General features: G+C 37.6%; 3 protein-coding genes across 5 annotated transcripts; 1 reads left to right on the plus strand and 2 right to left on the minus strand.

Moving 5' to 3' along the window:
- Positions 1 to 2246: 2246 nt before the first annotated feature.
- On the minus strand, positions 2247 to 8863 carry spcs2 (signal peptidase complex subunit 2). Its single transcript, XM_056262573.1, has 5 exons — positions 8722 to 8863; positions 7352 to 7435; positions 5845 to 5997; positions 5589 to 5731; positions 2247 to 2765 (listed from the first exon to the last, which is right to left on the minus strand). Exons 1-5 carry the CDS (start codon positions 8758 to 8760, stop codon positions 2579 to 2581), a joined length of 606 nt encoding a protein of 201 aa, XP_056118548.1. The 5' UTR covers positions 8761 to 8863; the 3' UTR covers positions 2247 to 2578.
- Positions 8864 to 11843: 2980 nt separating this feature from the next.
- On the minus strand, positions 11844 to 18461 carry rnf169 (ring finger protein 169). The gene is made up of 6 exons (XM_056262574.1): positions 18060 to 18461; positions 16860 to 16933; positions 16399 to 16485; positions 16129 to 16235; positions 15541 to 15643; positions 11844 to 13392 (listed from the first exon to the last, which is right to left on the minus strand). The coding sequence occupies exons 1-6, from the start codon at positions 18418 to 18420 to the stop codon at positions 12220 to 12222; spliced, it is 1905 nt and encodes a 634-aa protein (XP_056118549.1). The 5' UTR covers positions 18421 to 18461; the 3' UTR covers positions 11844 to 12219.
- lipt2 (lipoyl(octanoyl) transferase 2) lies at positions 18445 to 22722 on the plus strand. 3 transcript variants are annotated; one of them, XM_056262577.1, is made up of 3 exons: positions 18445 to 18493; positions 20063 to 20538; positions 22403 to 22722. In XM_056262577.1, the coding sequence occupies exons 2-3, from the start codon at positions 20094 to 20096 to the stop codon at positions 22630 to 22632; spliced, it is 675 nt and encodes a 224-aa protein (XP_056118552.1). In that variant the 5' UTR covers positions 18445 to 18493; positions 20063 to 20093; the 3' UTR covers positions 22633 to 22722. The 3 variants fall into 3 exon arrangements, with proteins under 3 accessions (XP_056118552.1, XP_056118551.1, XP_056118550.1); XM_056262576.1 differs by lacking the exon at positions 18445 to 18493 and adding an exon at positions 19464 to 19537; XM_056262575.1 differs by lacking the exon at positions 18445 to 18493 and adding an exon at positions 19946 to 19970.
- The last annotated feature ends 1283 nt before the right edge of the window (positions 22723 to 24005 follow it).

The following is a 24005-nucleotide window of genomic DNA, read 5'->3' on the forward strand; positions in this document are numbered from 1 at the left end:
AAAATGTCCACAGTTCAAAAGGAGGAGTGTTATCTACTACCACAATGCATTGTTTGCAGTGTTTTCACGAGTTGGTAGAGGCACGCGCATGAACACTTTATTGGACGGAGCCAAATGTGAGTCATTCCATCAATGTGCATATGCAAGTTGGCACAATGGGACAAACCCCCACAGATGTGTTTACACAGGCTCTGGCCTTCACAATAATGTCTAGGCCACAGACGCGCTTTGAAAGGATAAAAGTGACCAAGTGTTATTTGTGGCATCTCATCCACAATAGTTGCATGTGGTAAATGCAAATGACTTAACATGCAAACCTCACAGTTGATTTTAAAGATGCAATGCATTAGCGACAGATCTTTTGTCAGTGACACACAGATAAAAAAATAAAGGACGGGGTTATAGATTGTTGACTGGATGGAGGCAAAGCAACATGTCGACTGGGAGTAAAGGGGTTTAAGTGATTGGAGAAGTGCATTCCATGTCAACTCAACCAGTTGTTTGGTTGGTTTGATTTTGCTTTTTTGGTGAAAGAAATACATAAATGAAGCCAAAATATTAAATGCCATGAATGAATATTTACTGTGAAACCCATTATTTTGTAAAGGGGGCCAAAATGACAAATTTGACAAATTACAGGAGGGGGAAATAACTTTTATATAACTATTATTTTTGGTACATTAGTCAAATCTATTGACTTTAGCAATCGGATACATTATATATGCCAATAACGACAGTTCAAAAATGGGAAAAAAGCACTATGTTTCCCCTTCAAGTTTGCATATCTGGAACTCAAGAAGTATTAAAGATATCCTTATCATTTTCGATTTTGGTTCTTACCAAAAACTTTTTGGTATCTTCATTTTTAAGACCCACAATTCCCAAAGATATGGGAATTTCTGTGTGGCCCCACTATTTATCTTTGTCTTTCTAAAAATATAAAATTTTAGCTGAGAAAGTTTCTGAAATTTGGTTGCTTTGACACAATGACCATATTTTGAAGTGAATGACTCCATTTAGATTTGATTGGAACATGGTCCTTTATTCCAATTCCATATGCACGTACACAAGGAAGACAATATTATGGTTTCTATAGAAAACGTATCTGGCACATGCTAGTATTAACTGGAATTCAGGGTTATGTAAACACAACATTATGTAACCAAACATCCTGCACACACATCTGAACGTAGTTTTAGGTGAAACAAGACAAAGATGGTTGTGAAAATTCAAGAAACTGAAGAACTTTTTTGTTGGAATATTTACTATATTATGTTACAGTGGATATAAAAAATATGAAAAATAAAAATAGCAATCTAATTATACTGGCTTAAACTAAATGTTGCACCGGTTGGAATATGCTTGTCATGTAAATGATCGGTCCTTTGCAGAAACGCTTGATCAGAAAACGAACCCTAATTAGAAAATGAGTGTCAATCACAAAAGCATCAAACAAATAATGACAGCAAAACACAAATGTAAAAATGCCTTACTTTATTTAGTCATTTTTTTGTTTTGTTTGAGAATAACAGGCACATACAATATGGGCTAAAGCTGAATATCATTAGACAAAAACCGTTGAGAAGTCCCCGTGGATTTCAGCAGGCCTAATATTTCACAATATGGAGAAACAAACTGCAACCAGATGTACGGTTCTAATTAAACTTTTCAAAATAAATTAAAATAATCTATATGAAAATGGCTGTTGACAGAAAACCAGGAAATGCAGGTCAATTTACTCCCGAGTGTGAAAAACAGGTCAGGACTGATCCGATGCTCACACACGCGCACACACACAAAAAAAAGGAACATAAAACGGTTATCCCTGGTTCAAGCATAAATGGCCAAACACAAAAGTATCTAAGCGGTAGGGGGACAGCACGACAGATGGACAGTTCATTTCTTTGCTTTCCGTTGTCCTTTAAAGCCTAAACGGATACAATTCAGAATGTGGAGAAAAAAAAAATATATCCAGATTGAACAGACATTTAATAAGGCTCTATATATACACTGGCACTCAGATGTACAAAAATCTGCTTGATTCAGATCCTCAACGCTTCACAAGGCGTCGTGAAATGTGGAGCACTAATGTAGATCACCTCTGATCCGAAAACACTCCTGAGGGAAGGAGGGACTCATTTTGTTTTATGAAAATATAAATATTCTTTCATCATTTAAACCCTAATGTGAACTGCTTCCGATTACCAAAGAAAATTAAATTCATGTGAACTCTTTAAAGAGTGTTTAAATACATTGATATTGAAGAACACTGTTTTCCTTATCTATGCATATGGTAGAAATGCCTGGCTTTTTTGTTTCTAATAAAGAGCACTAAACTGAGACACCAGTATAAATTGAACTTGCATTTAAAAAACAAAACATGGCTCACAAAAAAGAAAATCGGACAATCTTTTAGCACTAAAAAACCCACTGCTGACCTTATGTAATGTTAGAGCCGAGAGCTAAACTGTGATAACACTCGCTAGCCTGAATAACATCTGTGTTTTGTCCCACTATAGCCACCGTTACTGCGTGCGCCGGGTCGCTGAAGGCCTGCGCCGTCAGTTTCGACTAACCGTTACTTTGTCTTCTTCTCTGTGGCCAATGTGTCGTGAAGCTTTGAGACATATTTTTCAAATTGGTCCATCACCAGCGTCCCGTTCTCGTCGAAGAACACCCCGACCGACTTTGTAAACTCCGTCTCCCTGAACAGCTTGGTTTTCCCGTCAGTGAAGGACACTCGTAACGTATACTGGTCATCAAACCTAATGGACACAAGCCATTTAGTACTATAGTAAACCACAGTATCAAACTTTTTTCCCTGAGGAATGGCATTGCTAATAGGGTGGAGCTTCAACACAAATTTCAAATTCACTTCTTACAATCGGATAGCAGTCCGATCAGAGAAAACGCATGAAGTGAGCAGGTGTAAACGAGCCCTAAAACAGTGCTTCTCAAACCTGTCCTGGTGACCCCCGACCACAGCGCATGTTGCATGTCTCCCTCATCTAGCAAACCCGATTCAACCCTTAAGCAAGACTTGAATTTGGTGATAAACGCAAGACTGTAGGGTTCCCAGGACATTTTTGAGAAGCACTGGACTAAAATATTGCTTAATCTATATTGGTTTATCAAAATGAAGAGAAAAAAATTAGATAATCAAGAAATCTAGCTTTCAGCCCAGCACTAGTAGCTAGGGTGTTCTGCACTGCACTGATGTTTAACATTTAAGACCCCGATATACTTTAAACGAAATCCAAGAAAGAACTGGTGTGACGTTATTTCTAGGGATGCACGATATTGGATTTTGGCCGATATTCGATATGCCGATATTTTCAAACTAATTTTGCCCGATACCGATATATTTGTATTTTTATATACCGATATATAAGTGCAAAAAAAGCTTATTGAAGCTTCTATTAAAGTTCTCAGTCAAGAGCAGTGAGTGATTTCCTCTTTGTGTTTTGTTGTTTTATTAACATTAAAGGGATAGTTCTCCCAAAATTGTCATCATTTACTCTCAAGTCGTTTTAAACCCAAATACATTTCTTTCTTCTGTTGAAAATAGTGCTGTCAAACGATTAAAATATTTAATCGCGATTAATCGCATTAATGTCATAGTTAACTCGCGATTAATCGCACATTTTTTATCTATTCTAAATGTCTCTTGATTTCTTTTTGTCCCATTATTTTTATTCATTTTAATGTTCTTATCAACATGGAAAAGTGGACCGGCTTGCTTTGTGCAAATGTTTTTTAATTGAAAACAATATTGACAATACTGTGTTCAATTTCACACTAACATTCTCACTTGGAGCAAATAATCTCTCACACAATGTAACACTGTCCATCAATAAAAGGGTGGAAGAAATACTGACGAGGTCCTGATATTGACGAGGGGGCGGAGAATTCGCATCAGCGCTGTGTGTGTGTGTGTGTGTGTGTGCTGAAGTGGTGTTTCAGACTGGACGTGCTACGTCCTGTTGCAAAAGCATGTGAAAAAAAACTACAAAGTTTGCTAGGCCAAAAAGACCGTTAATCGCGCGATAAAAAAATGAACGCCGTTAAAATGGGTTTGCGTTAACGCCGTTAATAACGCGTTTAACTGACAGCCCTAGTTGAAAAAAGTTATTTGGAAGAATGTGGCTAACCAAACAGTTGCTGTACTTCAGTGACTTCCATAGTATATTTAAGCACAAGAAAGAAATGATTACAGGTTTAGAACAACATTAGAGTGAGTAAATAATGACAGAATTTTTATTTCTGGGTGCAGTGTCTCTTTAAGGACAAGCGGCAGCATATTATACTGTCTCTTTAAGAACTGCACGCGACGCGTCTAATATACACGCATTTGACAAGCAGATTTTCTCTGTTTGCTTTCACTTTAGACATTACCAACTTTATGTAAACCTTGTGTGTATTTCACAGTATCAGTGCAATAAGACTCAAAAGATAACTTAGTCCAGTATGCAGACTCTGTGACAGGCTTTTAGTTCCTGTGAGCGTCGGGTGTAACGCGCTCAGAAAAGTGGATGTTAGAACAGCGCATCAGCACGTGAATGATATGTTTACCTAGCAAGACTTTCATGCACGTGCAAATAATGAACTTTTGTGAATTGCGGTGTCCCGTGGGTGTAACTCTACCTCTGCGTTTACACGTGATGTGATGTGAATGTACGTCGCGTTGTACAGTATGTTGAGATGAAGGCGCCAGAATTGAACTGATAGAATGCACGATACTATGATTTTTCTTCAAAAGCAAATCGTGGAGACATTTTAATCGTCCACGATCAAAGACCGCGTGAGACGCACACCCCAGTTGGAAGTTTAAGTTGCTGGCACTCATGCTTCGGTCGCAGTCGTCACGTGCGCATAGGAAACGGCAGAAATATTCATATCGGCCGATGCCGATGATGGTCATTTTAAGCTTTTATCGGCCATTGTTGTCCCGATATCATCGTGCATCCCTAGTTATTTCGGAACAAAATCAGGCCAAAACTAAGTTTGTTTGGAGTTTGGCAAGCAGTTTCGAACCAACAAACTTAGTTTTGGCCTGATTTTGTTCCGAAATTACATCACCAGTTCATTCTTGGATTTCGCTCCGGCTGGTAAACGCCTTCAAACTATCATTGGTCCGTGGGGATGACATAATGGGTGGGCGTGGCTCTGAGGCTCCGCCTTCTTTGACGTGGAAATCGTTTCTTCTGTTTGGTCCATCAAGGTCAGACGCCCACGAGTGAAAACATGAACAAATGAGCTTGTAATTCTAAATGAAAGTTCGAATTATTTTTCCTGTTTAATACTGTAAATCTGTGCTGTATAAATAAACGTGACTTGACTGCTGAAATGCAGAAACATCCATATCGCTATGATCAGATGCTTTCTCACCTCTATCATCCATGTTGCGTGTCTTTTTGGGGACAGAACACAGAACATATATAAATCTTCATCTAAAAGCCTCTCTCAGCAGTGTGGGCCGCGTCGCTACATCGCTGGTCATGCTTTTCAAACTTCTTTTAAAGAACGTATGTGGGGGTCTTTATGGTAAGGGTTTGTTTGATCACCACTAATAGAAGAAAAATAATCACCTTTTTAGGCTAGAGGACAGCTGCCAATTGTGATCAGGGTCCATCCCAGCTGGGTCCTTCTGCAAGGCCACAAGGAAGATGTTCCTCTCTTTGTAAGAGGTGTACAGGGTCAAAATCCCCATCATTATGAAGTATGTGTCGATCTGTTAAGGACAAGAACTGAAGCAGTGCAAAAATTTACATTAATTTACATTGTCAAACCTCCAGCACAAAACTATTGTGTTTCGAGTTTGCTCAATGAAGGATATGAAACAACACAACACGCCAGTACGGGCTTGGACTCTGGGAACGGGTGGAGGTAATCCCAAATTAAAGCTACAATGGCGAAAAGGCAGGAGATCGTGCAAATGAACAGACGTCCATCCACTAGGTTGAAGTTCTCAACGTAGCCATATTTTTCAATCAGAACCTATGGGGGGGGGGGGGGGGGGGGGAAGAAAGAAGAGTAGATGATTTAAGAACTCATCTAATGGACATAACCAGTATAAAACAAAGTATGCACATAAATCTCTCAAACCACATAAATAGGTCACATAATCAGTCAAATGTTTGGAACAATTACGATTTTTTTAATGAAAGAAGTTTCTTCTGCTCACCAAGGCTGCATTTATTTGATTTAAAAAATACAGTAAAAATTACTATTGTGAAATAGTATTACTATTAACAATATATTACCTTTGTTATAAATTAATTATTTTAAAATGTAATTTATTCAGTGTCATATCTATCTTCAGAATCATTCTGATATGATTTACAGCTCAGCTATTTTTTATATCATCAATTTAAAAACAGTTTTGCTGCTTAATATATATATATTAGAAAACGTTATACAATTTCTCTGGATTTTTTGATGAATAGAAAGTTCTAAGGAACAGCATTTATTTATTTGTAACATTTACGGTCACTTCCAATGCATCTTAGCTGAATAAAAGTATTAATTAGATAATAAGAAACGTTTCTTGAGCAGCAAATCGGCATATTAGAAAGATTTCTGAAAAAAATCATGCGACTGGAGTAATGATGCTATAAATGTTATATTAACATTTCAACAAACAGTACTGGTCAAAGTTTGGGAGCATTACTATTTTTAATGCGTTTGAAAGAAATGCTCATCAAGGCTGCATTTATTTTATAACGATTTAAAATAAAGGTTTTCTATTTTAATGTATTTTAAAATATAACTGATTCATGTGATTAAAGCTGAATATTCAGCATTATTACTCGAGTCTTCAATGTCACATAATCCTGATGATTTATTATCAATGTTGAAAACAGCTGTGCTTCTTAATATTTTTACCTGCGATACCTTTTTCAGGATTCTTTGATGAATAAAAAGTTTAAAAAGAACAGCATTTATTCGAAGCAGAAATAGTTTCTAACAATATACACTACCGTTCAAAAGTTAGAGGTCATTCATATTTTTCTCTCTTTTTTGAAAGAAATTAATACTTTTCTTTAGCAAACGATGTGTTAAATTGATAAAAAGTGATAGTCAAGTTGTATATTGTTAGAAGAGATTTCTATTTTTAATAAACGCTGTTCTTTTATTCAAAACTGTTTCCAACATTGATAATAACCTGACTATCAAATCAGCATTATTTTAAATTGTAATAATATTTCACAATATTATTATTTATTGGGATCAAATAAATGCAGGCTTTAAATAAATGACACTTTCAAAAACATTGCAAATAGTAATGTTCCCAAGCTTTTGACCAGTATGTGTGTAATATGTCAAATTAAATTAATTCTATACAACAGACCTTCTTGGCTGCATCATCTAGAGAGTTCTTCACAGCTGCACCATCCCATTTGTCGATCTTCACTGGCTTTTCATCGATCCTCCACTGAAACACATGCAATACGATTTTAGCAAGCCACACTGTCAAGACAAATAGACTAGAGTATTGAATATTTTCATATGTGCAAGATAGGTATGCAAACTAAACATAGTACAGTTACTGCACACCTTTAAAGCTAAATGAATAGGTCTGCGCTGCTACTGAATTGACAGCTTAAAGACTTTTTATAAGATAAAATCTTTAAAATCTTTTTATAAGATTATATTATATTAAGTTAGTAGTTTGAATGTGATGAAATGCTATTACAAAATCTATCTATTAGACTGCATCGTTCAATTGCATTGCCTTCACTGGATGGACTCCATATCCGTAACATATGGTTGCTACTAGTGTAGCATTAATCTTTTAATAAATCCCTCAAAAAGCCTCAAGTTATGGATCTAAATCAGCCCACAGCTACTGAATTATCATCTGGCATATTACTGAACATGAAGTCATCACTGTCAGCCACGTCAGAAACTTCGTGTATTTGTGAAAATTAAATCTGCATCACTACTGACTGACTGACTGTTGGAACACATTAACCAACAAGTCTTTTAGCAACAAACGACAAAGAAAATATTAAAAAACATTAAAACATCTTTAAATTATATATTTTTTTAAAGGGCTACAGGTATTTGGGGGATTTCTGATTGTATATAACTTGCATAATCGTGCATACAATATAGATTTTCTGAATAACGATACTATGTTAGCATTAAAGCATTTATATTAACTTATATGGGATTTTTATTTTAAAGCTTGTGCATTTGTATCCAGTAAGTTATGCTTAATTTAAAATATTGTAAACCAGCTTCTAACAAAGCGTCTGAAAAATCACCAATTTGAAATATTAAGTATCAGATCACAATTAACAAGAAAGTCACAGTAAAAAAAATGTTGTGTCTATTTGGACCGAAATGGAAACCAAATGAAAGCATACTGACGTTAACGTTACGGCGAAGGAAATGATGAGCATAACCACTTTGGCATAACACAATATTGTGTGCAACATAGTGCAATGCTGTGTAATTTTCTGTATCTAGATATTTAAACGGCATTCGACAGTTTTCAATACACATGATAACATTGTTACATTAATCGCGTGCATTCATTTAATATACAAGTTAACGTTTTATCTCCTGACACGCAAACGAGCGCCATGGTCGCATCAACATCCACGTCCGAATAACGAGTGCGAAACATGAAATATGAAAACAAAAATAAACTACGTTGTGCCCTCAAGACTCATACAATCTCATAAAAGGCGATATACAATAAAGGTTTCTTACTTTTTCCAGTAGACCATTCTTTCCGTTCCTAGCCGCCATCTTTCCTTCCTGTTCATTTGTTCTGACCTGGGTGAGTGTGATTGGCTAAAATCACTTAAAAATCGTCCAATCGAAATGGGTCTGAAACAGGGAAACAGCTGCTGTGGCGTCTGACGTCAAAGGAGGCGGGGCTACAGTGGCTAGATGCGGTGACGTTCATCTCCATGCACTGAAAACAACACAAATAAAAATGTAAATCCTCATGTTTGACAATAAAAAACTGTGCCCTTTATTAGCACGGAGATCACAACTCATAAGGTGAACAGGTAAACTGAACTTACTGATTTTCCCGCCCTAACATGACAGCCGCAAATCCTGACGTCATCACAGATTCTCTATGCCCCGCCCACTTTGGAGCTTCATGATTATTTCTGTACGTGTACTTGCACACGTTTGCAGTCATATGATGATTACAGGCAGCAACCTTTCAAACAAATATCTCAGTAAATAAGCCTCCTTTTTATTTCTGTTTTTCTTCTTGAACCCCAGAGCATGTATCCCACACGATTCAGGGTTTCCACAAAGATGATGTGATCTATCCCATTCAGCATATTAGCAGATAGCTTTTTGCAGAGGTATGTTTACCATGTTATGAAATAAGGGCGAATACCTAGTTCATATTTAGCTGTTATCTTCTTTTATTAATTGGATACGATTTTATTCCATCTTGATTTTCTTCAATAAATTCCTTCAAGGTAAACAAAAAAAAAAAAATACGGAAGGAGGACCGGCAAAAGAATCAATTGCATTTTTTGTTCTGTTGATAATGAACACCCTCAGAAGAATACATTCTGTCATTAGGAAGCAGTGCATATATGCTTAAAGGTGCAGTAAGCGATTTCTCAAAAATGTTGTTGATATTTGAAATCACCAAAAACAAACACACCCCGTCTTGATAGCTCCGCCCCCAAATTCACAAACAAGTTGTGCAACACAGGCACTAATGAGTGTATACTCCCCTTACTGCTGATTGGCTACAAGTGTTTTGTCGCTCAGTCCGATCCGCTTTCAACAGCATTTCTCAGAAATCACTTAATACACCTTTAAAAACAAACAAAATCTTTAGTTTAAATACTTTTAAAAACAAAAAGGAAAAAAAAACTTGATTGCAAATTCTGAATGAATGCTACATTATTTAATTCCTGCTCCTAGTGTTTTGTTGACAGAAACCGGAAAATCATGTATAAAGGCAATGTTTAAAAAGATGACATTGTTACAAAGTACTGTTCAAATAAATATAATGTGTTCTTTACATCTCCACAGAATTCATACATATCCCACATTCTCTTTCAAATCCAGCAATACCTTTCGACAATGGAAGACACTCCGAATCCTTCGGAAGCCAGTCAGAAACAATCCCTAATAACATCTTTGCATCAGTATCAATATCAATATAGGTAAGTCATATTTCCAAAATAGTACAGTAATGCATAACAATCTATTTATCTTCTCCAATAGTCCAGCTGGCAACCTACAGTATTGTATAGAACTTAAATAATGGAAAACAAAAAGGAAAGACTGCGTGATTGCAGAAATCAGGCATGTTGGCACATTACAAAGAAGTATACAGGATAGAAATAATCTGTCTGTAATAAAAAAGAGTTCAGGGTAAAAAGTAGGCAACAGTAAATGTATGTGCATATAGATGTGGTCCAACTGAATGTGTCTTTTTACAGCAACAGTAACATGATTAAAGCTTTCTTGACAGACACAAGTCACAAAATAGATCTCTAGTAAACAAAGCCTAATAGATAAAGTTGTGAAATGAAAGTAGCCCCTAAGAGTGGTGTCTCGCCGCTAAGTGACGATCAAGCTAATAGTGAAATATGTAGAAACTCCCCAAAAATACAATGACAGAAACCAATGTCCTAAACTAAATCCACATACATATTTTGGCAGTTGCCGAATCAAGTAAGCATGCATGATTTTTGTTTTGGCGTTATATGCACACACAGCTTTTGCAGAAGTATCCAATGCAGTTACTTTATATCCTCTAAATCAGATTTATTATAATTCATTTAGATTACAATTCGGAGACTGTCAAAAACACTAGAGAAAAAAAAAAACAATAAAAGAAGCTAGGATTAGTTTAAATAATAAAAGTCAAAATAAAACGATCAGATTTCTTTAGAAATCTTAATGGTCAACATTGTCACACAATGCCTTTTAGCATTTTAACATCCCAAACTATTTTATAGCTATTTTACTTAATGGTAAAAAAAATGAAAAATGTTAGGCCAAAAAACATACTCTACACAAACATGAGACCGCAAGCGCTTTCTAAAGTCTTTCTTTCGAGTTTGATTTCAAATGATGAGATGTGTAACAACACAAGTGTTGCATTCTCCGCTCTGCCACAAGGGGTGCTATAGCAGGCGTTAGCTGAACCCGTAATCTGTGATCGTGTTCTCTGGTGAACCACTTACCACCTCCTTCGAGGTTTATTTTAGTTTGAAATAAGCTCTTTTTGTTTTTCGTTGTAAACTCCAAAAATAGTTGAACAAATGTGTAACGGAGTGTTGCGCTTTTTTTAGTATCCTTAGATGTTTGTCTTAAAGCGGTTCTAACTAAAAATAATACATCGTGATTAATGGCACAAACATTTGAAGGCAACTCTATGGATGCCTTGAGTACTAAAGTTTGTTTCCTTCCCAGTACTTAAGAATGCACTTAAGGTTACGCACAAACAAGACTGCGCTCTTGCAAACCGTTGACCAAGCATTTGCGTCTATGCGCTTGTGTAGAGTAGTTTTCTGACCTAAGGCTACAATTTTACTCTTTCCCACCCAAATCATTCACAAAAAATATATATATATTCGTACAAGTTGTTTGATAGATTGATACATCAAGAGAAAACTTCCCAGGCCACTGGAAACAAGAAATTCCAAAGAAAAAGGGTTATGCTACACCTTTGTACAAAACACCTTCTGTTTTAACAAATGTCCTATGATAACTTTCAAACATGCAAACAAACTTCTTGAGGAGCTATTGTGATTGTGATGAGCACACAGAGATTGTAAGGAGTACTATTGTCTCTGGCTTGAAGACCTGAAAAGCCTTTTAAAAGAGTTCAAAATGTATGCATTTTCCGTCCCCCAAACAACATACACCTAGTTTCCTCTTTTCGAGTAGTAGAAGCCAGTTAAACAGTAACAAAGCCGGAAACAAAACACTGCAGCTTTGAATCCCCATGAATGGGAAAGTTGCCGAGAGCCCAATCCTGTCCTGCGACCATTGCCCTTGAGCAAAGGCACTTAACCCCAGGTTCCTCTACTTGGACTCGGATGAAACACTTTGGATGAAACACATCTGTTAAACGGCAAGTCGAAAAAGTAAATACCTTAATATCTTGCAATACTCATCCAGATGTTAGAAAGCCTCTATAGTGCCTAAGCAAAGAAAACGTTTGCGACTGCTATGAATCACTACGATAAAACTCTACTATAACCGCAAGTCCCTTTAACAACTATAGTTCAAGTGCTCATTTCTTTTGGAGATTCTTCCTGATCTGCGTGTATTGTGTCCTACCATCCCATCTTTCGTAGCCCAGGACCTGAGTTCGTATTTGTTACGACTTGTTTTGAGCCTGTCCACTTTTTGGCATTCTCTGTCAAACTGTCTCTGTAGCTTCAGTGCCAGTTCTCGGTCCACCTTTTCCTGATTCATTCGCCGGACAATAGGATCATCAAGCCTGTTGCAGGCATTGCGGCTATTGGTCCGAGATATTTTTGCCTGGAGTTTCTCCTCCAAGTGTTTGGTTTTGTGGCTTCTCTTTTTACCCCTTCTTGAGGTAGGTCTGTTAAGTACACAGCTCCTGGTGCTAGGCTCGTTTATAAAGTTCTCAGGGTCTACAGTTCCCTGATTACAATGTCCAGCGTGTTTATCTAACATCGGTGCACACGTTTCTGTGGGTTCACAGCGTGCTTCACATCTGCTACGCCTTTTTGGGGATGAAGTATCTGCAATAGTTTGAGTTGTCGACCTGACATGAGCGCTAACTGGCTGTGTATCTTCCTCTTTCTTACACTGATCAAATATAAGCCGCCGTTTATTGCAGACTACAAGTTTATGATCCTTAGACCCTTTGGCACTTGACTCACAAATGCACTGATGATCCTTCAAGCCGTCCGTGGCTACAGCACAGCTGCAGAGTCGGCTGTCCCGTTCTTCTACGGGACTCAGTTTATGGCTGGGATCCTCTGCGATCGGACTTGTGACTGTACCTTTGGAGGTCACTTTGATGCTCTGGCGATCAACTTCAATCTGCTTCCACTTCTGCAAGATGGTGGGGCTGGCCTCGTAGCTTGTGGACTTCTGCAGAGTGCGTGTCAAGTTCCTAGGGGTCGACTTCACGATCGTAGGCTCCAAAAGTCGCCCGTCGGGCAACCTTTTGGGTGGCGTGCATGGCGAGCAGACGATAGGCTTGAAATGGTTGAGTTCTTCCGATATGCTATCGTTGCTCTCGGGGCTAATGGACCTCTCTGGTTTCGTTTGTAGCACAGCAGAAACGGAAGAGGTGTGGATGCCCCGCCAGTGGTGTCTCTTATCTAGGCTCAGCACCGGGGCTGAAAAAGACAGACTGTTCTCCGAGGAGAGAAGGATTCCAGCGTTGTAACTATGAGTGATGCTTGCCTAGAGCGGGGAAAGAGTGGGAGAGTAGTATGACTGACAATAAAAATGAGTGATTCAATGGAAAATGTGCCTTTTGTCAAGCCTACCACTGCTTGCAACAACAGATGCTACTTCCTTCTCCAGGGGTGTCCAATTGTGCTTCTGAAGGGCCAAGGTCTGGCAGAGTTTAGCGCCTACCTGCCCTTAAACACTCTTCTGGAAGTTTCTAGTCATTTTGAAGACATTGATTAGCTGGTTCAGGTCTGTTTAATTAGAATTGGAGCTAAACTTCAGTAGCCGGATTGGAAACCCCTGTCCTACTATATAGGTGCTGTGGCCTAGTGGCAAAGATTGGGTGATTATATGCTGCGTTCACGCCATGTTGTAAATACCGTAATTATGAGATGACAATCCGGGACGTTCTACTTGGAGATGTTAACGTTAGAGGTCTTCTCGGACCCTAAAATCTGTACCCGACTCGAATAACTTCTTACACAAACACGACATGCATAAATTTTTTTTTTTTAAGAAAAACCCGACCTGAGACAGACCCGATAGAAGTAGACCCGAGTCCGACCCTACCCAAAGGTATTCATTCAAGCAAGGATTTGCTAGTGTTGTCTGCAACGTTAATTACCTCATCTACGGTGCACACAAAACAGAAAATCCCTGCATGAACACGCAGCATAATGAAGAGAATGGCTTTTCCTGATGGATCTCATAGGTATAGGACGGATTTCTGTGAGCGAGGTTACAAACATTTAACTTTTCTATGTGCGTTTCTCAAAAATGCACTTGACATGAACGCGCTAGAACGTGCTGAAATGTCAATCACTCATCACTGTAACCTCATTACGTCCTATTACTTTTGAAGTAATGTTATTTATCTGACCATAAGATGATTAAAGTTTATTTTAATTCATGCTGACGACACTCGTTGAAAGAGTAGGCAAAAATGTGGAGCAATGATTCACGGAAGCAACTGTGCGTGTAGGCCATTGCACACAGAAGCGCGGATTCAGAGAGAAATTAGAAAAACTGAGATAACGTTGTCATAGAATTGTTTTAAATACGTAATACAATTTTGTTAAATGCTCAACATAGTTTAAAAGAATTCAAGCTTTCTCACGTCCATTCAGAAAAAGCATTTATTTTAAATTACCATAGACCACTAATACCGAACCCAACCCATGTCCAAGGCACTCGACAAAGTTTTGGGCCCGAACCCCCTTGGATCTCGGGTCGTACCTCAGGTTTTCAGATCCCGCGAAGACCTCTAGTTCCCGTCCTCGGAATCAGAATTATGCATTTCTACAGCAACACTATCAACGGCAAAATGAATCCGGAGCGGTCGGTCACGTGGCACAAGTCAGAACAAGCTCTCAGAAAATTCTGAGTTTAACCAGATGTAATTACAAGTTCTACGAGGACGTGAACTCTTTTTACAAGTCGAAATCTTGTAATTACGGTAATTCCAACATGGAGTGAACACACCTATACACTAAAACAAGCTGTGGATTTGAGGAATAGGAATGCACAAGATTCATTTGAAGGTGTGGAAAAAAGTCAGTTGTTAAATTAACTGGCAATATATTGGATTTCTAAAAGCACAAATGGACCTACATGAAAATCTCAATTTAGTGCATTGCAGAAGATGTTAAAAATCATGTCATTTTCTGCACTGAAATCTGTTAGGCTGTTTTCTGGTGCAGGGAAAACTCCAGAGCTTCAACCTAGTAAGGCTGGTTCGATCCCCAAAGAAGAAAAAGCACTTCCTGTGTCCACGTTCCACTGCAGAAAATGAGGTATACCTGAGCCTTTAAACTTAGGTTTCTCTAGGACAGAGTTCTTCAAATCTGGCCCTAGAGGTCCACCGTGCTTTTTTACAAACTTGCCTGCTTGTAATTTTCTAGTAATCCTGAAGACCTTGATTAGCTTGTTCATGTGCGTTTAATTAGGGTTGGACCTAAGCTAAACTGCTTTGGATAAATGTGTCTTCTAAATGGTTGCTTGCTAAAATATTTTTTTCAGTACTCTGCAGTGAAGTTGAGAGCCAAATATATTTCTCAGAACAGGACTGGTGTTTTATCTAACAATACACCATTAAACAACAAATTAGATATGATTAGAATATGATAACACATTCAGGCAATAACTGAAATATTATACCTTGTCAGGAACAGCATGATGTGTGTGAACTCTGCTTTTTCCTCTGCCATCCTCAGAATCCGTACAGCTCCTGCTCCTCTGAACGGCACTGCTATGAAGACAACTGGAATGCAGCACAATGATGGTATGGATGTTTATCTCTATGTAACACCTCAAAATTAGATGTTTAGATTAGAAAAATAAACACTATTATTGTAGATATTGTGCTATAATCAAAGGTACAAATAAACCTATACACCATATAAACCTATTTCATACATACATACATACATACATACATACATACATACATACATACATATATATATATATATATATATGAAAAGGTTTAAACCACATAATTTGCTTGACACTTTTGGCCACTGCATAATTTGTATGCCTCTGTTTTATTTTCATAGTTTTGGTGACTGTTTTTTAAAAATGTGGAAATTGTCATATAAGGAATAGGGTTTTTTTTTTCGTTTTTTTGTGTGTTTTCCATGCCCCGCCATTCTAGATACAATTAAAAATCATAATTCTACCACTAATAATAAATACTAAGGACATAAATACACATAAAATACGAAGTAAATATGTGAAGTGCAATACCCTCTATTGAAAGCAGGGGAGCATCTTGTTTTTCGTACAAATGCTGAAACGTGTCTGGTCCTCTTTCCCACTGGCTCTTCATTCTCAGAGTCTGACACTCCACAGAACTGAAACACAGTAACTACAGTGTAAGACGGATGAGCAAACGTAATTAGGCAGTAGCAAAATAGTTAATAATAGAAATATGCCAAATTGTGAAGTATATGAATTAATGTGTGCATATTTGTTTACACCCAGCTTAGACCCAACGAAGAAGAGTTTTGAACATACAGGATATTGACAATGTTTGAGCATCCCACAGTCTTCTTTTCTATGGATTTTTTTCTTTCTCTCTTCAGTTTCTTCACTGCATCCACTCTGAAAAATAACCCTGTGCTTTATATATATATATATATATGCAACTGTAGCAAAACAAGCTTATTAGAAATCAGAAGTGCTTTGCATTTTACCAAATGCCAAATAAGTGCAGGCTATCATTTAAATCCCGTATGAAAGACGTTTGTGAACTTTCCCACTTTGTTGGAACAATAGTAATTTTATCAAATGTTAATACTGGGGTATTTATATAAGGTACTACAGGTTAATTTAAAAAATAGCATGGCACATGTCCAAGAACAATGTAATACTATAATTTTTATTTGTAAATGTAGGCAAAAATTTACGTCATGTGAGAAAATGGCAATAAAGAGTGCAAACAATTGACTCAGTAGTGTCATGCCTCTGTAACTTACCTTCATCTTTTGTTTCTCGTAGTCTTGACGCATTTCTCCAGGCTTATGAATTGGCACAGGCGCACGAAAAATTTCTAAGAGATGAAAACATAAACATATAAGAAATCACAAAAAAAGAAGACAACATGGCCAATTGGCTTCCCTTTTTCCTAACACAAATTCAACCTCACTAATGGGACCAAACCATGACAAACACACTTGATGCTCTCTAGAATCTCAGTTCTGTCACTAGCTCCGCCCACTGGACACACACATGCCTGGACAAGTTACCTCTCAGTTTTACATTCAATCAAGTTTACAAACAGCCAGGTTAGGAATAGGATACCACACTAGAATGTCTTGTAAATCATAGCGAAAACTAAAACTTGAATAAACATCTTTTTTTTTATAAAACAAATTCTTAAATTAAAGTAATTCTTAAATTAATTAATACTAAATTATTCAATCACGTAGTTATAATGTTGACCACGTTCTGATGGTCATAAACTTGTTTTCTGTGAATTATTCGAGGTCTGAAAACATGCCTTTTTTTGCGTTATTTTGACCAGTTGTCATTTTATGCAAATACATGCTCTGAATGACAATATTTTTTATTGGAATTTGGAAAAAAGAAAAGTTGTCAGTAGAATAAGTCAAAATAATAATAATAATAATTACTCACTCAAACACATACATACATAAATAATAAATCCAGAGAAACTGCTAATTATGCAGTGGTGTCTTATTCTTTTCCCAGAGATGTCTTTATATACAACAACAAAAACAAGTATATGTTACGTGTTTGATCAAATTAGCCACTAAAATCGTCTTTAGTTGTGTTTTTTCGAATTCAAAACGCAACGCGACTATGAATTACACACACAGACCAAACGTTTAAAACAGCGCAGACAGTCCTGTGTGAAGTCAGTGTGAACGCCCCCCAACAAAACACTGCTGTTTTCCTTCAGATTACAGTTCCCTGTTTTACAAAAATCACATTTATGTTTCATATCCTTCGCGTTGGATAATAGAAACACTCGATAATAAAAACATAACTTGTTATTATGGAGTTATCTGGCGAAACGGTTATCTGAACTGAAATCGCTGAAGGTGTAAGTTAACGTTACAACTGTCTGCCATGTCATTCGGCGATGTCTCCAAGCGTAAACAATGATTTCAAACTCATGATTATGTAATATTCGTCAAGTCACACTGACTAACCCCCGTCCGCGATCTCCCCGTCCCTCTGCTCCATCCTCCGCTTGCATCTCTCCGGGTGACTGAGGCGGACCAGCTCCCACAGCTCGGCGTTGACCAGGCTCTTCTCCCGGGACTGTGTGCGGGCCCAGCTGGACACCCGCAGCCGGCACAGCGGACAGCACAGGCTGATCAGCTTCACCGTCCGCTGGAAGCAGTGCAGGCACACCGAGTGTCCGCAGGGCATCGTCACCGGCTCCAGGAGTATCTCCGAGCACACCGGACACCGGGCCTCCTCCAGAGACAGCGGAGCGGTGTGAGCGCCTGGCCTGCTTTTGCCTCTCTGTCCCAGTCCAGTGGATTTGGCGGACCCCACCGCCGCCATCTTCGTTGGTGTGAGCCTGACTCTGCCTGGGTTTGAAAACACGCCCCGCCCTCTCGTGACGTCACCTGCAGCGGTGGGACCTATTTTATTTTTTATTTTTATTATTTTTATTTTATAGACAAGTTACAAAGTATCGGGGCACTTGACTTAATCTTAAAAAAAAATATATATATATATATAGTAACTTATATATAGTAAATACTGTAATATACCGGTCAAAAGTTTGGAAATCGCTATTTTTAATGTGTTTGAAAAAAGTCTTATCAAGCCTGCACTTTTTTGATTAAAAATACAGGGAAATAACTGTAATATTGTGAAATATTATTACAATTTAAAATAATGGTTTTCTTTTTTAATATGATCCAAAGCTGAATTTTCAGCATCATTACTTCGGTCTTCAGTCTCACATGATCCTTCAGAAATCATTCTAATCATATTAGAAATCATTCTAATATGATTTATCATCAATGTTGGAAACAGATGTGCTGCTTAATATTTTTTATAATCTGTGATACTTTTTTCAGGATTCTTTGATGAATAAAAAGTTTTAAAAGAACAGCTTTTATTTTAAATATAAATATTTCGTAACACTATTCAAAAGTTTGGGGTCAGTATTTGTTTTTCTTTTTTTAAAGACACATATTAAAGTGATAGTAAAGATTTATATTGTTAGAAGAGATTTTTATAAATGCTGTTATTTTTAACCTTTTATTCATCAATGCATTCTGAAAAAAAAGTATCACAGGTTCCAAAAAAATATATTAAGCAGCACAACTGTTTTCAACATTGATAATAATGTTTCTTGAGGATCAAAACATCATATCAGAATGATTTCATGTGACTGAAGACTGGAATGATGTGAAAAAAATAAACTTTTCCTCACAGAAATAAATTACATTTAAAGTATATGAAAATATAAATCCATTATTTTAGTTAGTAATAATATTTCACAAGTTTATTTAATTTTTCTCTGTATTTTTGATTTCATTTTGAAGTTGAGTTTAGACGGTAGCGCACCAGACCGGTAGATGGCAGTAACGCATCCCGCTTCCGCCCTCGTCGCCCTCTGGAGTGAAGCAGAATAAGCCCGCTCTGTGGCAGCACTGCAGCGCGTACAGTAAGAAGACTGTCCTTTAACAACTTGTGTTCTTACTGTACACTCTCATAAAGATGGAAATCTCTGCTTTATGAGCGTACAACATCATATTATGTTGGAACTTGCTGTTATCAACTTTGTATTCGGTGCGTCCTCTTTTAAAACTGGTGTGAAATGAGGATATTACAGTTAGTGATGGATTTCTCCGAAAATCTATCAGATTAATTGCAGATCAAGTTATCAGATTAATTGATTCGTCGGGTCATTAACGTATATATGAATAGTTGATAAATAGCATACATTAAATGTAAAAAACAAAAATCGTATTTATTGCAACCTTCATTATACCCATCATGAAAAAACAGGATTCCTATTTATGAAACAATGAAAAAAGTTAACTTTCTTTGAAAAAGAAAAAATACACTGCAGGAAACTGCTTTCATTGCTTCTGAATGTCATGCCAACCTCCTTTGAATTATATTTCATGGACAAATTAAGTTGGGCAAAATATGGAACTAATTGTGACCTTGTTTTCCATCTGTGTAGTTGATGCTTGAAAAGCTCATCTGAAAACACAATGTCAGTCGGTAAGGCTGCTGTCAAGGTGCTGCATTTAGGGAGGATTTCCTACGGTAGTGCCTTGAAGATACAGCAGCTGCACATAAAGCAACATCTGGATTCGTCGAGCATCAGCCAGAACACTTTATTACTGTGTGAGCATGAGCCTGTGTACACCATTGGCATCAGACAGGCTCCTTACCCGCCCGAGGAGGAGCGAAGACTCAGAGAGCTGGGCGCAGACTTCTTCCGCACCAACCGAGGAGGTCTGATAACCTTCCATGGACCTGGTCAGTTAGTGTGTTATCCCGTCCTCAACCTGGGCTGCTTTAAGAAGAGTGTGAGGTGGTACGTGTGTGAACTGGAAAGGACTGTGATCAAGATGTGCAGTAAATTTGGGATCAATGCCTCCACTTCTCCAGATACAGGTGTCTGGGTGGGCAACAACAAACTTTGTGCAATTGGTAAGTAACTTATTCCACAGTGGGTCGGCAGCATAGGGAGGGCTAACAGCATATTAGGCTGGTGCTCAAAATGTTTTGGCTCATCTGTGTATGTGTGTGTATATATAATATACACCACCATAGAAGGCTAAAATCTGTTTTAGGTTTTTGAAAGAAGTTTAACTGAGGCTGTATTGATTTGATTAAAAATACAGTAAAATTGTAATACTGTGGATAAACGTTGAAATATGTTTAATTACATTTTTTTTTATCCTTCAGAAATCACTCTAATACGCTTATTTGGATCTCGCAAAACATTTCTTATTATTATCAGTGTTGAAAGTTGTGCTGCTTAATGTTTGTGGAAACCATGATATGTTTTGTTTATAGACTTTATAACACACAATTGTGAGTTTATATCTTGTAATTCTGACTTTATAACACACAATTCTGACTTAAAACTCGCAATTGCAATTTTGAGATAAAAAGTCAGAATTGCGCGATGTAAACTCGCAATTGTGAAGAAAAAAAAGTCAGAATTATGAGGTCAAAATTCTAATGTACCTTTTTTATTTTTTATTCTGTGGCGGAAACACGCTTCCATAGCAAAGTTTTAATTTCTTTAAAAATAAAGATAAAATCTTAATTGATCCCAAACTTTTTCACCAGTAGTGTATTGAATAGGTATGCTCATATTGACCGTTTAACCGTTAACCGAAAGTAAAAATTTTGACCGATTAATACTATCAGTTAAACGGTTTAACAGTTACATTTTTTTTTGTAGTTTGCTGCATGTTTAAAAAACATACTATAAAAAAAATACTATATAGCCTATATTTGTTAACTCACGGGGCGCGTCGACACACGCAACCACACGTGTCTACAGACATATTTAGCTGAGCAAGCAAAATGAATCGAGCGAGCGAAAAGAAGTACCGTGTGGCACCATTTCGACAGAAAGGGCGACGAAATTACTTGCAAAATATGCTACGTGGTATTAAAATACAGCAGTAGTTACAAGTACAATGCAATATCACTTGCGAAGCAAACGAAAGTCGCTTCCTGAAGCTGGCCATTCTAGCGAGACGTTATCTCTGTGTTCCCGGGACATCTGTGCCATCGGATCATGTGTTTTCTGCCGCAGGTCTAACTCAGGCTGCGTTCCAGACTAACCCCACATCATGTAGACCTGTTAGGCTACTTTTAAAAAAAATAAAAACTAGACAATGTGTGGATTGGGGTAGGCCTGCTATTTTTATTTGATGAAAAAATTAATCTGGAGGAAATTTTGGGGGGGGGGGCCGGGTTTCAAAGCTTCAAATGGATTCAGTGATTTATTTTTGTCATCTTAATTTGAAAATATTTAGTGTAGACCTATTTTATGTTTTTATATTATTTTATTCTGTTTTTCTCTGTTGTCACTGTCAAGTGTGTGAAAATTTGATGTGAATCCAGGTTCTGTTGTTGATCTGTTCTGCTGTTTGCACGTTAAAATAAACCCGTGAAAAATTTTTTGTATTTTTAACGGGTCACAGACACTCGTAAATTTTATTTTTATTTAATTCAATAGGCTATTATAATCGTATCAGTTAACGGCTAATACTCGGATAACGAGTGGCGGTTGTCGGTCGGGAAAATTAACCGAAATGAGCATCCCTAGTATTGAATGTTCCCAAAAGCATTTTCATTGTCACAATTTGTTTACATTTGATTGGTCACCTAAAAAAAAAAGTGCATTTTATTTTATCATTATTATACTTTCTTTGTATAAAATGTTTCAACAATATATTTCCCGCTTTAAATGGAGAAAAAAAAAATCAGGATTGTACAAATAAAGTTCAAGAATGTGATCAAGTATTGTGTTGGTAATTGTCTTGTTTTGCAGGTATCCACTGTGGAAGATACATCACCTCTCATGGTTTGGCTCTTAACTGCAACACAGACATGAGTTGGTTTGACAACATCGTGCCATGTGGGATTGTGGGAAAAGGTGTGACCTCACTGAGCCGAGAGCTGGGACGGGATGTCTCGACTGAAGAGGCCGTACCAAAACTGCTGGAAGCCTTTACTGAACAGTTTAACTGCACTTTAACATATAATGGTAGCTTCAGTTGAAACACTTCGTAATTGTAAACATTAGTGTTTTTAATCAACAAATGTTTAAATCTGTCTGCTTGTAATGTTATTAAAAAGAATTGCATTTTTTGCATTGTCAGTTTACCTTCCCATAAAAATATTTTGGTGGTACCATGGGGTACAGTGATGGTTTCAGATGGTAATACTGAACGCTTGCTATATGAATGTACCATGCTATTACTACATGGTACCCCAAGGTGCTTCAAAGAATATCAATGTACACTTAGTGTCGAAAAAATGTTGTTCATGGTCAACCAAACCAGATTTTCTTCATGGGTTTTTTATTTGGGAAACAGTGCCTGACCCAATAGAGTGACCAACAATAAAGACCAGGAGTTGCAGTTCACATTTCCAAAGGCAGAAGTGAGCAATAGATCAATGAGTTTTAGGATCCAACCTTGATCTAACTTAAAATACAGAAACACTAATATTAGGCCAGTTCTAAATCAATTAAGGTCATCTCTGCGAATACTAAGATTTTGATTGGTCACGAGTGTAGATAATTCTAGAAATCTTCCAGGATTGTGTTCCACAAAGTAAATGTTGTATTTAAATAAAATAATTGATTACCTTTCGATACACTATATTCTTGATTTATAAGCAAAACATGTTGTTCGCAAGTCAATCCAGGAGGGCTGGATTGCCACAACATTAAAACCACCTTCCTAATATCATCTAGGTCCTAAAACAGCTCTGATCGAACGAGGCATGGACTTCACAAGACCTCTGGACGTGTCCTGTGGTTTCAGGCACCAAGACGAGGTGCGAGATGGGAACTGCAAGGCCTCCAGGATCGGATTTGTTGGTTCAGCACATCTCTCAGATGCTCAGTCAGATTGAGATCTGGGGAGTTTGGAGGCCAAAGCAAAACCTTGAATTTTTTGTCATTTTCCCCAAACCATTCCTAAATAGTTTTTGCAGTGTGGCATGGTGCAGTATCCTGCTGAAAGAAGACCACTGCCATCAGGGAACACCATTGACATGCAGTGGAGTCTGTGGTCTGCAGCAATCTTCATGTAGGCTGTGGCATAAACAATGTATGTCAAAGTAACATCCACATGAATGCCAGTACTCAAGGTTTTCCAGCAGAAACATTAATAAAACTGCCTCTGCTGGCCTGCCTTCTTCCCTCAGTGCATCCCGCTGCCATCTCTTCCCCAGGGAAATGATGCACATACACTCAGCCATCCAGTAGAGCTAAAAGAAAACGCGATTCACCTGACCAGGCAACCTTCTTTCATTTCTCCACGGTCTAGTTCTGATGCTCGCACGCTCATTATAGGCGCTTTCGGCGGTGGACAGGGGTCCGGTCATCATGGGCACTCTGACCAGTCTACGGCTGTGGTGAACGT

Source organism: Rhinichthys klamathensis, unplaced genomic scaffold (assembly GCF_029890125.1).
Source record: "Rhinichthys klamathensis goyatoka isolate OS25496 unplaced genomic scaffold, OSU_Roscu_1.1 h1tg000194l_1, whole genome shotgun sequence".
NCBI lineage: Eukaryota > Metazoa > Chordata > Actinopteri > Cypriniformes > Leuciscidae > Rhinichthys > Rhinichthys klamathensis.